This window comes from Aquarana catesbeiana, linkage group LG03 (genome assembly GCF_042186555.1).
Source record: "Aquarana catesbeiana isolate 2022-GZ linkage group LG03, ASM4218655v1, whole genome shotgun sequence".
Classification (NCBI taxonomy): domain Eukaryota; kingdom Metazoa; phylum Chordata; class Amphibia; order Anura; family Ranidae; genus Aquarana; species Aquarana catesbeiana.
The window spans coordinates 389,506,287-389,519,630 of NC_133326.1; the positions used below are offsets into that span (position 1 = coordinate 389,506,287).

General features: G+C 45.3%; 1 protein-coding gene across 3 annotated transcripts in view; it reads left to right on the top strand.

Annotated features, from left to right (window-relative positions):
• The window catches only part of MAT2B (methionine adenosyltransferase 2 non-catalytic beta subunit), a 113,083-nt gene that overhangs the window by 21,974 nt on the left and 77,765 nt on the right, over window positions 1-13,344 (top strand). The window contains exon 1 of one of the 3 annotated variants that reach the window (XM_073620695.1): window positions 10,795-10,969. The exons of 1 other annotated variant lie outside the window; for it this stretch is intronic. In XM_073620695.1, the coding sequence (XP_073476796.1) occupies window positions 10,907-10,969 (63 nt within the window). In that variant the 5' untranslated portion in view covers window positions 10,795-10,906. Of the gene's footprint in view, window positions 1-10,794; window positions 10,970-13,344 lie in introns of those variants that run through there. One more of the 3 variants, XM_073620698.1, reaches the window with a different exon arrangement.

A 13,344-nucleotide genomic window follows, 5' to 3' on the forward strand; every position in this document is an offset into this window, starting at 1 on the left:
ACGGTCTCCTGGCGATCGTGTCACGGAGCCTCAGAATGGGGAGTTGCCTATGTAAACAAGGCATTTCCCTGTTCTGGCTTGTGTCATGACAGAGGTCACTGCTCACTGTCATCGAGAGCGGTGATTGCTGTCATGTGACTTGAACCCCCCCCCAGCAGTTAGAATCACTCCCTAGGACACTCTTAACGCCTTTCATCGCTCTCTAGTGGTTAACCCCTTCACTGCCAGTGTCATTTACACAGTAATCAGTGCATTTTTATAGCACTGATCGCTGTATAAATGACAATGGTCCCAAAATAGTGTCAAAATTGTTCGATGTGTCTGCCATAATGTCGCAGTCCCAGTAAAGATCGCTGCCATTACTAATTAAAAAAAAAAATAAAAAATTTAAAAATGCCATAAAACTATTCCCTATTTTGTAGACACTATAATTTTTGCGCAAACCAATCAATATATGCCTATTGCGAATTATTTATTTTTACCAAAAATATTTAGGAGAATACATATCGGTCTAAACTGAGAAACACATATATAAAAAAAAAAATATATATTTTTGGGGGATATTTTATTATAGCAAAATTTTTTTTTTTTTGTGTAAAAAAAAAAAAAAAATGAAAACCTCCAGAAGTGATCAAATACCACCAAAAGAAAGCTCTATTTGTGGTGAAAAAAAGGACGTCAATTTTGTTTTGGGTGCAATGTTGCATGACTGCGCAATTGTCAGTTAAAGCAACGTAGTGCCGAATCGCAAAATGTGCTCTGGTCAGAAAGGGGCTGAAGCGGTTAACATGCTCTTTTAGACCAAGACCTATATTCCGTGTTACATAGTTAGGTTGAAAAGTCCATCTAGTTCAACAAAAAAAAAAATAACAACAAAAAAAACAATCCTTCACCCACAGTTGATCCAGAGGAAAGCGAAAACCCCCAGCAAAGCATGCTCCAATTTGCTACAGCAGGGGGAAAACTTCCTTCCTGATCTCTCTCTGTCTCTGTACCCAGTTAATTATGTGCATGGCCACGACCATTTTCACCGCTGCCTAATCTGATTTCATTTATTCATGTAAAACCTTTATCCTAAAAGGGGGGGAGAAACAGTTTTCTGTAACTGTGATAATGACGAGCTTGCATTTTCCCTACCGATTTTTCCAGGATATGGGAGCAGGCATCCATCCACTATTCCAGGAGTGCTTGAATTTAAGGTGTAAGACGTCGCATAAGACCGAACCCAGTGCTCAGGGAATATGTTAAATTTAGTGGCCTTTAACATGCCTCCCAAATTTCTGAGATGGGTGACACCTACGGTATTAGCAAAAGTGTGCCGGCATAAAACCTACCCCCTGCCATGTCCCCCCTCCCAAAAAAAAAAAAAAAAAACTGTAAAAAAAAATAAATAATTGGTTAAACCGCTAAGTGCTTTTTTTTTTTTTTTTTTTTTTTTTTTTTTTTCTACTACTGTTCCTTTTTATATTGGTTGTTGGAATTTATAAATGCACCAATTTAGAAGTTGGATGAAAATTTAGCACTATAAAGCACTTTTTTGATAGCTAAATAATGCATTTTATATAGATGAGACCAAAATGAGGGACAAATGAGGAGGACAGAGGGGCTTTGTTCAAAATCGGGGACAGTCCCTTGAAATGAGGGACAGTTGGGAGCTATGATTTAGTGGCCTCAGCCAGTGCTGCTCCGGCCATGCCCCCTAACAGCACTGGCCACTAAATTTAACCTATTCTATGAGCAGCAGGTTCAGTCTTAAGTGGCGGCTTACACCTAGTTTTCTGTAACTGCTTATAAAGTGTTAGCTGGAGTTCAACTGCAATTTGTTAATTACCTAAGCCCTCGTTCATATCGGTGTGATTTGACAGGTCAAATTGCATGACAAGTCGCAGCCTATTGGCAGCAATGGCACTGTTCCAATTGGTGCTACACCCACTTTGCGGCACTGCACCAATGTGCAAAAGTAGTTTCTGCACTACTTTTGCCAATTTCGGGTGCGACTTCAATAGACATCTGTGCTTAAAGCCGCAAAGATGTCTTTCAAGTAGCACCTTAAATTGTGCTGAGCTGTTACTTTGAAATCGCACTACTTTAAGTGAAGTAGCATGATTTCAAAGTAGCATCAATGTGAACCAGGGCTAAATCTAAAGCCGGCTACACATTAATTTTTTTTTTTTTTTTATTCAATTTTCTATAGATTCCCCTTCAACTACATAGTGCAAGGACCTGCCTGATTACTTCCAATTTGAAAGTGTTTAGGTTTATATGGCCCCTTTCACACGGAAGCATTAGCGGGGCACTTTTAACTTCAAAGAAGGGGTTAAAAATGCCCCTGTTTTGGCGCTTCTGAATCGCTTTTCAGGCACTTTGGAAGTGCTGCCCATTCTTTTCAATGGGCAGGGCATTTTGGGAGCGTTGAATACAGCGCTCTCAAACCACCCCAAAGATGCTGCTTGCAGGACTCTTCCTAATGTCCCGCAAGCGCCCCGCCCCATTGTGAAAAGACACACTGAAATGAATGGGAGGCGGTTTTCAGGCACTATTTAGAGGCTATTTCTAGTGCTAAACCACCTAATGTGAAAGGGGTCTTGAGAAAGTGTACCAGAAAATTGTATGTGTAGCCAGCTTAAAAACACTACCCTCCCCTAGACTGAAAATGCTGCTGGCCAAAGGTGTCTGCTTTACCACTTCATCCAAAGTACCAGTACTAGTACTAATGCTGGCCATACACTATACGAAAAATTGTCCAAAAGTTGGTCATTTGAACAGTTCGTTTGTTTCTCGGCCAGTTAATGGACACAAATCGGTAATCAGTTGGGACGTTTTTGAGCCAAAAAAATGAAGGACAAGTGAATGAAAGGTTAATGTGTTTCCATTTCAAACTGTTTGCACTAGGTATATGTAAAAAAACAAACAAAAAATGCTTCATTTATGTCCATTGAACGATTTATCGGTCATTACATGATGGCACTATTGTTTGCTCTCACGACCGAGTGTTCGTTTTGTTTTTTAAAATGGGTTTGAACAATTTTTCGTATAGTGTAGGGCCAGCATAAGATGGAGTGTTACTGGCTGGATTAGTAGGGGAAATGAAGGAAAAAAGAAAAGTAGTGCAGCCATAACACCCAAGGATCAACAAGCTATGCATATATTGCATTTTTGGTTTTGGGTTTAATACCACTTAATGAGTAAATTTTAAATTTTGAGAAAAAAACATTTCCCTCTGAGTGATCTACATAGCAGGGATTTTAACAAATGTCATTGTAGAAAACTACCTTTTTGTTATTCTGAAGAAATGGCTGTTTGTGTCCATGTGCAAAGTGTATGTGAATGGGAGTGACTTTATTTTTTTTAATTGGTGATCAGCTGCTGCACTTGCAGGGTTCTAATGAGGAAAGTGGCAGGGTCTGAATTCCTTTAGATATGATTAACCCTTTGGGCACATCTCACCAAAACTGAAGTATTTGTTGCAGGAGATGCCCAAAATCTGACTTGTATCTTAGTGCAGACTTCTTGGAAAATCAGCAAGCTAATCACAAAAGCAGGAAATACAATTTCTGGGAGGGGGGGTCATTTTGTACAGAACTCCTCCAGGTTGTCCTATTGCATTTTAGCGAAAATTACAGCACTGCAATATTTTTTTTTTCTTCTGACAGTGGAGTGACCCTTTTAAGTTTAGTTAGGAGTTATGAATTTGTGTAAAATGAACCGCTTGTAGTCTTAGTTGGATGCCCATTTGATGGGGTGTGTGGTGTGGTTTTTGGTTTTTGTTTTGTTTGTGTCCTCCTTCTCATTATTTGCATGAATTCAAGTGATTCCATGCCAAGGGATTCTGCCCATGGAAGTGAACAGGGCCGGTGATGTCACTAATTAAGGACTTGGATGTGCCTGGCATACTTAAAGTGGAACTACGCTGTGTCCAAGCCCCACAAACCAAAAACGCAATTTAATTTAATTTTTTATATTTGAAGCAAACTCACCCATCCGTCCATGTCTCCATGCTTTATTTTGTTGAGAAACCACTTTGAAAAACACCCACTAGCATTTCTGGTTGTGGCCATCTTAAAGCAGAGTTCCACCTGTGATGTGTCCCAGAAGATTGCAGGGAGGGAGGGGGAGCGGTGATCTTCCTTCTGATGCCAGGGGAGGAAGTGGGAGCTGGGTGCCTGTAAAAACAGGGTACCTGCTTCCCCCCCCCCCCCCAAAAAAAAGTGTGAAATGTGGCATGTCAGGGGGTCACAGTACTTAAAGCGGAAGTTCCATTTTTGGGTGGAACTCCGCTTTAAGTAAGGGCAGATGATTCATGTAGCATATACTCCCTGTAATCCATCTACCCTTGGCTCAGGTATGTGGGAAGGAAGATGTGCTTAGTTGAGGAAACCCCTCCTACCCTGCTAAAGACTCCTGGGATGTATGGCATCATTTGCCTAGGCTTAGAAAGCAAGAATTACCTATAGAAATGTGTAAAAAAAAAAAAAAAAAAAGTAAATATGATATACTTATCTGTTTACTAATGCTAGCACCAGAAGGATTAAAAATGGTCAATGTTGATTGAGAGAGTGAAGTTCCACTTTGACAACCATTGACAGTGGGAAGTTGTCCTTTATAATAGCAGAAGTAATGCACTACTATACATAACACTCTGCTTCTGCTAAAATGGATAAATGTTCAGGCGTTTGTCTGAACAACCAAGACTCAGTCCAAACTAGAGTTAGGACTATACCCCACCCTTAGTAAGAGGGGATAAAAAAAAATTGCACTGCGAGGGTGAAGTTGCTCTTTGCTCTTTTCCTTTAACTTAACACATTTTAATACTAGAGATGTGCATGACGGAAACATTTTGTTTTGTTTCAGAGGAGTTTGTAAGTTTAATAATTTTCTTTTCACATATTCGTTATGTTAGAATGATTCGTCTTTGGAACTTGTTTCATACATGCAGATTTGTTTTGTCTGTATATTTTCATATCGATTTGAATTGGAAACATGTATTGCAATAAATACAGTAAGGTAAAAGTGAAATAAGATGCTGATGATTCCGACTTGGGTTGCTTTATAGGATAGACTATAAAAAGAATAGAATAGAAAAGGATAGAATTGAAAATGAAGGAATAGAAAATAAAAGAATAGAACAGAATAAAAAAATTAATATAGCTGTCTTCCGAAATTAAAATCCAGGGCCTTCTGCACACAAACCCTTTGTGTCCTAATGCGTTCCAGATCCAGAAAGGCTCTCCCATGCTGCAGCTTGCTCTAGAATGTCTTTCTATAGCGCAGGTGGATGGAGCAGAGTAATTCAGTGCTAGTGCGCCTGTGCAGTCTCCCTCTTATTTGGTTCTCCGGTATTTGGCAAACTTTGCAACACTTGATCGGGTGGCACTGACACCCTTAGAGCAGCGCTGCCCAATGTGGGTGCAGCACGCCTGGTGGCTAGGGTTGCCACCTTTTTCTTCAAGCCAAACCGGAACACTTTAGCGGCAGCATTTTTCTGGGGGCGGGGGGGGGGGGGGGGTGTGTGTGTGTGTATGTGGCGCATGGCTGAATTGTGAGTGTTTTGAATAAAATGCAGCCTCTGTGAGCTTTGTGAGAGAGGGTCAGTGCAAGGGAGAGGGGTGGATGCTTTGGGAAGGAAGAGCGAGTGCAAGGAGAGGATGTCAGATTTCAAATCTAATCCACACTTCTAGCATTGTCTTCCCCCTGCCAAAGGCCCCCAGCACATATCCTCCTAACCCCTCAATCACTCCACATATTTTCTACCTTGTCCTCCTTTCCAGCTGCTCTCTCCCCTTCCCTCCTCCATCTACAAAGCATAATAAAAACTTTCTACTGACCTGATATCCACATGTCCCTGCTCCCCTCCTCCTCGTGTGTGTGTGTACAGAACGGAGAAGGGGAGGAGCTTTGATTCACTGACACTCTACTCTGCCGAACCAGGCTGCTGTTAGGGAGGGGGGAGACATCAGATGTCACTCTCGGTGCAGTCTGTGTGCATGATATGTCCGGGTCTGGGGCAGAAGTAAACCTGAACACATCATTCAAAAACCAGACTGTCCGGGAGAAAACCATGCAGGTGGCAACCCTACTGGTGGTGCCCCTCTAGATGCATGTGCCCCCCCCCCCCCCCCCAGTTTTGCACCTGTCTGCACATATATCCTGGGAAACTGACCCATACAGAGATGCACTGCAGGACTCTCTCAGAATCCAAGCCCTGTGGCAGCATATCTGCACACATGCAGGAGATGGAGAAAAATGCTCGCCTAGGTGAGAATTGCAGAAGTGCTAATTTGAAGCAAAAATAAATCACTTAAAAAAATCCATCTGTAAGAGAGGAAGGGGGAGGAGGCAGGGCAGCACAACATACTATTTAGGGTGGAGATCTGCTTTGAAGCGGAAATAAAGTTTTGCTATGATACACTGTGTGCAGAACTGCATTTTATTGCAGAAGAGACTTCCCAGATAATTTGCCACAAATTTGTGGCAGTCTTGAATTGTAAGTCTGTTAACCACTTTAGCCCCGGAAGGATTTGCCCCCTTCCTGACCAGGCCACTTTTTGCGATATGGCACTGCATCGCTTTAACTGACAATTGCGCAGTCGTGCGATGTTGTACCCAAACAAAATTTTATGACCTTTTTCCCACAAATAGAGCTTTCTTTTGGTGGCATTCGATCACCTCTGCGGTTTTTATTTTTTGCGCTATAAACAAAGTGACAATTTTGAAAAAAAACACTATTTTGCTATAATATCCCAAAAAAGTAAAAAAAAAAAAGGTATGTATATATTTGTGTGTGTATATACACATGTATGTATGTATGTATGTATGTATGTATGTATATATATTATGTTATAATTTTTTTTTTTTTTTTGGTAAAAAAAAAATCGCAAGAAGCATATATTGATTGGTTTGCGCAAAAGTTATGGCATCTACAAAATGGATAGATTTATGGCTTTTTTATTTTTTTAATTTTTTTTTTTTTTTGGGGACCATTGACCTTTGTACAGCGATCCGAGCTAAAAATAGCCACTGATTACTGTATAAATGTCACTGGCAGGGAACGGGTTAACACTAGGGGGCAATCAAGGGGTTAACTGTGCTCCCTATGTGTGTTTCTAACTGTGGAGGAGTGTGGCTGACTAGAGGAGGAGAACGATCGTTGTTCCTACTTGGTAGGAACACACGATCTGTCTTCTCTCCCCTGACAGAACCGGGATTTGTGTGTTTACACACAGATCCCAGTTCTCGCTCTGTCTTGAGTGATCGTGGGAGCCCGGAGGTCATCGCTGCGGGCACTCCTGCTACAGCGTCTTAAAGAGAAGACTTACAGCTACGACGGCTCGTGCAGCAGTGCCAACCTGCCACAGTATAACTGCAGTGGCTGGTCGGGAAGGTTACAGTGGTTGTAAACCTAGTTACATCACTTTTACCTACAGGTAAGCCTATAATAAAGCTTACCTGTAGGTACTGGAAATATCTCCTGAACGGTTTAGGAGATGTTTACCATATACGCTTGTGCCGACATCGGCGCATGCCGTGACCAGCGGCTCCCACGCACATGTGCGGGAGTGACGTCATGCGACCGGTCACAGAGCTGTAGTCCACGGCCCCAGGAAGGAAGAAGGGTGAAGATGGACGCTGCCATCAGCGGGGACATTGCAGGCTTCGTTTGTAGGCAAGTGCAACATAATGGGCTAGTATGCATTATGCTTTTATTTTGCAGGGGAAAATAGAGGAAGTAAAACCCACCAGGGTTTACTTCCTCTTTAACTTGCTGCACATTTTCACTGACAAATTCTACATCTGCGGAGCCCTTGAAGCACAAGTTCTAATTGACACTTTTCCAATTTGTAGCAAATTTGCGTGGCAAGTCTCTAGCAAGTGCAAAGTTGCAGTAGTGAGTCTACAGCATGGAAATTCAGCCACAGTGACCCCTGTGGTGGGATGACTATTGCACAACATGAACCAGAACTTGCAACAGATTTGCAGAATGTTTGCAAAGAAAGTTGATCTGGAGTCATGCGATGCAGACTTGCTGCAATTGTACAAACTTGTGAAGTCTGGCAAGTCTAGCAATCGCTTAGCAAGACCTTTTCAAACTTGCAGCACAATTTCTTGCTATCTGGGATGCAATAAAACATACCCATAATATCTGCTTTCTTACAGTGATCCCTGGACTGTAAACTGCACTGCGCATCTCTGCTTACAGACAGGCCAGTCCTGTATGCTGGGATGATTGGCTCCTGCAGTCATCCTGCTACGGTGAATGAATGAAGGTGGGCTTTCTGATCTGGTAACCATTGTAAATGGCTGTCAGAGTGGTCACATGATTGGGAACCCAGTCAACTTGGTCCTGGTCTTGACTAGGGACTGACAGGTTGGTAACTGTGCCACCACGCTCTTTGCCCCTGCACACATAAACCGACCACCTGACATCTCCCCTTTGAGACAGAGAAAGAGACTGAGGACACAGATTCCCCAGTCCCTTTCTGAGCACTGAAGATGAATGGGGAAGAGACAAAGTCCCACCTACATATTGCATTGCCAACATTACATGTGTTTTTTCATGGGGTCTCCTACTGGCACCAGGCCCTCAGGCAGTATATATAGTAAGTGCCTGAATGCTCAGTCTGCCCCTTGGTCTGCCATGTCCTTGCCAGGAAAAATGGAAAATTGTATCAAATACTTGCTGTAATTTTCCTTTCCTGGATCCAATTGATGATGGCAGCACGCTACACCCACCCAGCTCCTTCCTAATGTTGTACAGGGAATGGGCTGTGGTGTGGGTGTCAACCAGGGGCGGGGCCAGTAGGAGGCCCCATGATCAAAAATAGTGGCCTGCATGGACACAGTGGCTGAGGTTTGGTAGTAACAGATCTCCCTCAGTTGATGTAGATCCTGGGGCTCTCCCTAACCTTCACTGGCAGCTCAGAGAGTGGGAGGATGGGGCAGATTGACTCTCCTTCTCCCTGCTGACATCCAGGGGTAAGCAGCGCCGAGCCCTGGCCATCACTGGCCACTTATCTCCCGCCACCTGGGACATGAGCAGGAAAGGCTGGGCCCAGGGTGGGGAGGAGAAGGGATCTGGGCCAGGTGGCACTAGTAGCAGTATTACAGCATGGTAGGGAGATCAAGAGGAGGAGCAGGGAGGGCGTCTCCATCAACTATCAGTGTGCTGTAAAATATTACTATATGGCTAAGACCAAGTGATGTAGGATAGCACTCCCAACACTTAGTAATACCAGCCCCACAGCTAGGGGGAGCCATGCGCTCATCCTCACTGACCTACCTACTGCCCCATTCACCTCTTCTTCCAGCACTACAATTGCCCTGTTTGTATAACTTAATGCCCCCAAGTCCTACTGCCCCCAAGCCAAGCACCGGTCGTGGGCTGACTAGTGGGACTTGCAGGTGATGCTCTGTAGGTACATCAGGAGGGAGAAGTGTGTGCCTGCCTGCTCCCCCCCCCCCCTTCCTCTGAGCTCCGCTATGATCTCCACAACTGCTCATGTCCCAGGTGGCTGTATGTACAGTAGGTGGCTGTGATGGCCGAGGCTCGCCATGCTTTCCTTTGTCTCTCAGCGGAGAAGAGCCAATCCATCCATTGTCGCACTCACAAAGATGTCAGTGCAGGCTATTTAGAGCCCCGGCCCCCAGGATCTCAGCGACCATGGGAGGGCAATCTGTCACTATCGCATCTCATTAGCTGCATCCGTTCACACCGTCTTCATGGGGGGCCCCCTACTGGCCCAGGCCCTCGGACAATGCCGAATGGTCAGTCCGCCCCTGCTGTGTCCAGTTTCTGACAGTTCAACCCCAACCCCCACCCCCCTGCAGCCGGTGGGAGAGTAGAGTAGAGGAGAGGAGCCAGATGTGGGAGACGAGGGGGGGTGGAGGAGGACGACGGGGGGGGGGGGGGGCAGAGAAGGACACGGAGGGGGCCGGGAGAGGAGCACACAGGAAACGGCTGGTAATGATCGGTGCGGACAGCTGTGAACACCAATCTCCCTGTATAGCTTTTTAGCTGACAGCCGCGGGAGGGAGAGAAGGAGAAGCGGCTGTCAGCTAAAAATCTATACAAAGGAGATCGGTGTTCACAGCTGATCCCCGCCTCACCGATCATTCCCGGGAGATTGGGAGGAGCTTGTGGGTGTGTGGGAACCGCCGCAGAACTGTGAGTCTCCCGCACCTCATGGGAGACTTGAGATGTCAGCAAAAAGCACTAAAAAATGCATATGTGTGAATCAGGCCTAGAAGTGAACTAAGCCTTTATTCCAAATGTGATTTATGGCCAGTTCACTCCACATGCAGTGCAGTGCTCCCCCCCCCCCATCAAAAAATCATGTGTTTTCTGCACACACATTTTTAGCGCTTTTTGATGCGTTTAACGCATTCCAGTACAGTTGTGTGCAGAAAAAAAAGCATGTTGTACTTTTTTTCACGAACTGAAAAGCGCTGCGCTGGTGTGAACCATGCCATTGGAAACCATATAACCAACTTTCCATGCTTTTTTGGTGCAAAAGAAAAGCACTGCACGTGGATTGAATGGGCTCTTAAAGGGCAATAACTTCAGCATTTAGTGGTCAGAGTTGTGTGTAACCTGAATTCACCAGAAAGCGGTGCCTGGTGTCCCATCGTGTTTACTCTTTTCCTATATACTAAGCTCTGACAGGCGCAGGCAGTGTACATATAGCGGGGGTGACGTCACGTGTTTATTGGTCCCCATACCGAGCCGGGGTCAGGGAGTGCAGCTGAATAACAACATACGTTTCGCAACTCGAGCTCTGATAGGTCAGTGTGGAGCTGTATATTTATCCTCCGCCAATCGGATGCGCAGCCACGCCCATCCGCAGTCTGTGCAGTTGTGCTTGTCAAGGTCCGGGTCGTGGTCGCTGCAGGACAGAAGAAGAAGAGATCCATGGAGGGCCGATACCTCGATCTAAGGATCCGATTCCGACCGGGTCATGTGCAAGTGGTGCAGGTGAGGGGCGGAGTACGAGCGGGGCCGCCTGGATAGGGGAGCGGGCATGGCACTACACCTAGGCCGCACTGCTTCTTACAGGAGGACCGATCACTGTGTATGGGGCACAGACTGTGAGATGGACAGGCACCTGACCTCAGCTTCTTCACATACACGTGTGTGTGTGTGTGTGATTGTGTGCTGTACAATAGTTGGTGGGTGTGTGAGATTGGGGTGCAGAATGGTGAGTGGGGGGGGGTGTGGTCCCCCATCAGATCATCTCTCCTGGGCTAGAAGCAAGCAGTGATATAGGTCAGTCTGGGTTCACACTGGTGTGATCAGATATTGCATGTGATTTGCATTGCTGTGCACTTCGCATGCGATGTCTGTGCAATGCAAATTCAACCATTCAAACTGTATTGCTGAAATTGCATTGCATTCAAACCAAAATGGTACAGGATTTTTTTTTTTTTGGTACGCACTGGAATCAGATCACATGGGTGTTCACACCTAAGCCATCCAATTCCTGTACTATTTTAACAGTTCACACGGCGATCTGCAAACCAATCTGGGGGTGTCATTAACTTTGTGAACCACTGCGGGTGTCAATGTAGAGGGCCATGTGAACTGCCTGCGAGTGACATGCGATCCAGCAATCTGCACAGGAATTGCGCTGGTTCCCACATCACATATGTGTGAACCCAGCCCTAACCCCTTCATACCTAAGCCTTTTTCTGGCACTTGTTGCTTACAAGTTTAAAATTCAACTTTTTTTTTTTTTTTTCCCTAAACACATTCTTCTCTTAAGTCCATTTTTATTTTTCCCCAGATTAATGCTTGCTTACCTAGGTGGATGCAGCATGGGTCCGATGCTGCGTCTGTCCCCAGCGTCTGCACTGAAACCCAATCGATCAAACATCGCCGATGGTTCAGGTCTCTCGGCTCCCAAGCAGAGAGCCTGAAATGGGTGTCAGTCCAGGCACCTGGCAGATCCAGACTTTAGTGTCGGGATAATGCAGTGCCTGGACTGACTCTGTGATGTCAGCAGAAAGCGGATTCCAGCCCGCTCTCTGCTGAAAAATGGGTCACAGGAATGCAAAACAAATTGTACTTCTGTGACACGTAAGAGATGCCCAGCCAAAAGAGCTCAGGCTGGAGTCCTCCTTTAGAACCCCCAAACGTTAATTAAAAAAAAAAAAAAAAAAAATTTTTTATATGTATAATTTGTGGGGATCACCTTTTTCTGAATGACAGTTTGCAAACGGGCACTTTCTTCAAACAAAAACTGGTGGATGCAAGGTTTATTTGCAGGAGGTTTGCAAAAGAAAACAAAAAAACAAAAAACAAACCAGTAAATTAAATCCTTGCCGTTCGGCGCTAACTAAACAAATACTCTCCTCTCTATACAGTGCGGGGCTGGTCTCCATCACCCAAAAAACATGCGGCAAAAGCAAACCTTTTTAGTCCAACACCCAGGGCTCCTCTCACACCCCTATAGCAGATGATGCAATTTTTAAAGGAGGATTGCACACCACCAGTATCCTTCACAAGAAACTTTTTATTGGAGACTACTCAGACAGAACATGGTTCTGCCATGGTCAGGAGCCGCCCCTCACCTACATCAGATTGCACCCCCCCTTACATTGTGCTACTGCTGGGAAGGAGCTGAAGGTGGAGCTGGGAATTAAAAAGTGCAGGGTCTGGAGGAGGTACAAAAGAGGGCTGGGGATACTGTAGCTGCAAAGAGAGGTGCAGGATTTGTAGGAGGAGTTCTCTCCCTCTCCCGAGACTAGATGGGGGCAGAGGTGTGAGGGATGTCACAGCTGCAGGAGAGGTGAGATGGCATGGTGGGCCAGATTTTGCCTACTGGGCTTCTGGTTTACATTGGCCCTCTATATAGGTAGCTCCAGAGCCACCTCTGTTTGTTAAGGGAGCATTTAACATCCGCTGGACGATGCTGAAGATGTTTTATGAGCCTGTGGTGGCCAGGCAGAAGGTTGGTGTGGTTTTTTTTTTTTTTTTTTTTTTTTAATCTTAATGCATTTAAGATTTAATTGCAGCGGCCCTCGTCAGCCCCCTTAATACTTACCTGAGCCCCATCTCGATCCAGCGATGTTGCACAAGTGACTCGACTGTCCGGGACACTCCTTCCTCATTGGCTGAGGCAGCAGAGAAGCACCATTCGTTCCCACTGCTTTCAATCAGTTAGTGAGCCAATGAGGGGAGAGAGTGGGCAGGGCCGTGTCTGACTGGACACAGGGAGCTGTGACTCGGCTCGGGTGCCCCCATAACAAGCTGCTTGCTGTAGGGACACTCAACAGGAGGGAGTGGCCAGGATCACTGAAGAGGGACCCGAGATGCAGAGGATCTGGGCTGCTCTGTGCAAAACCATTACA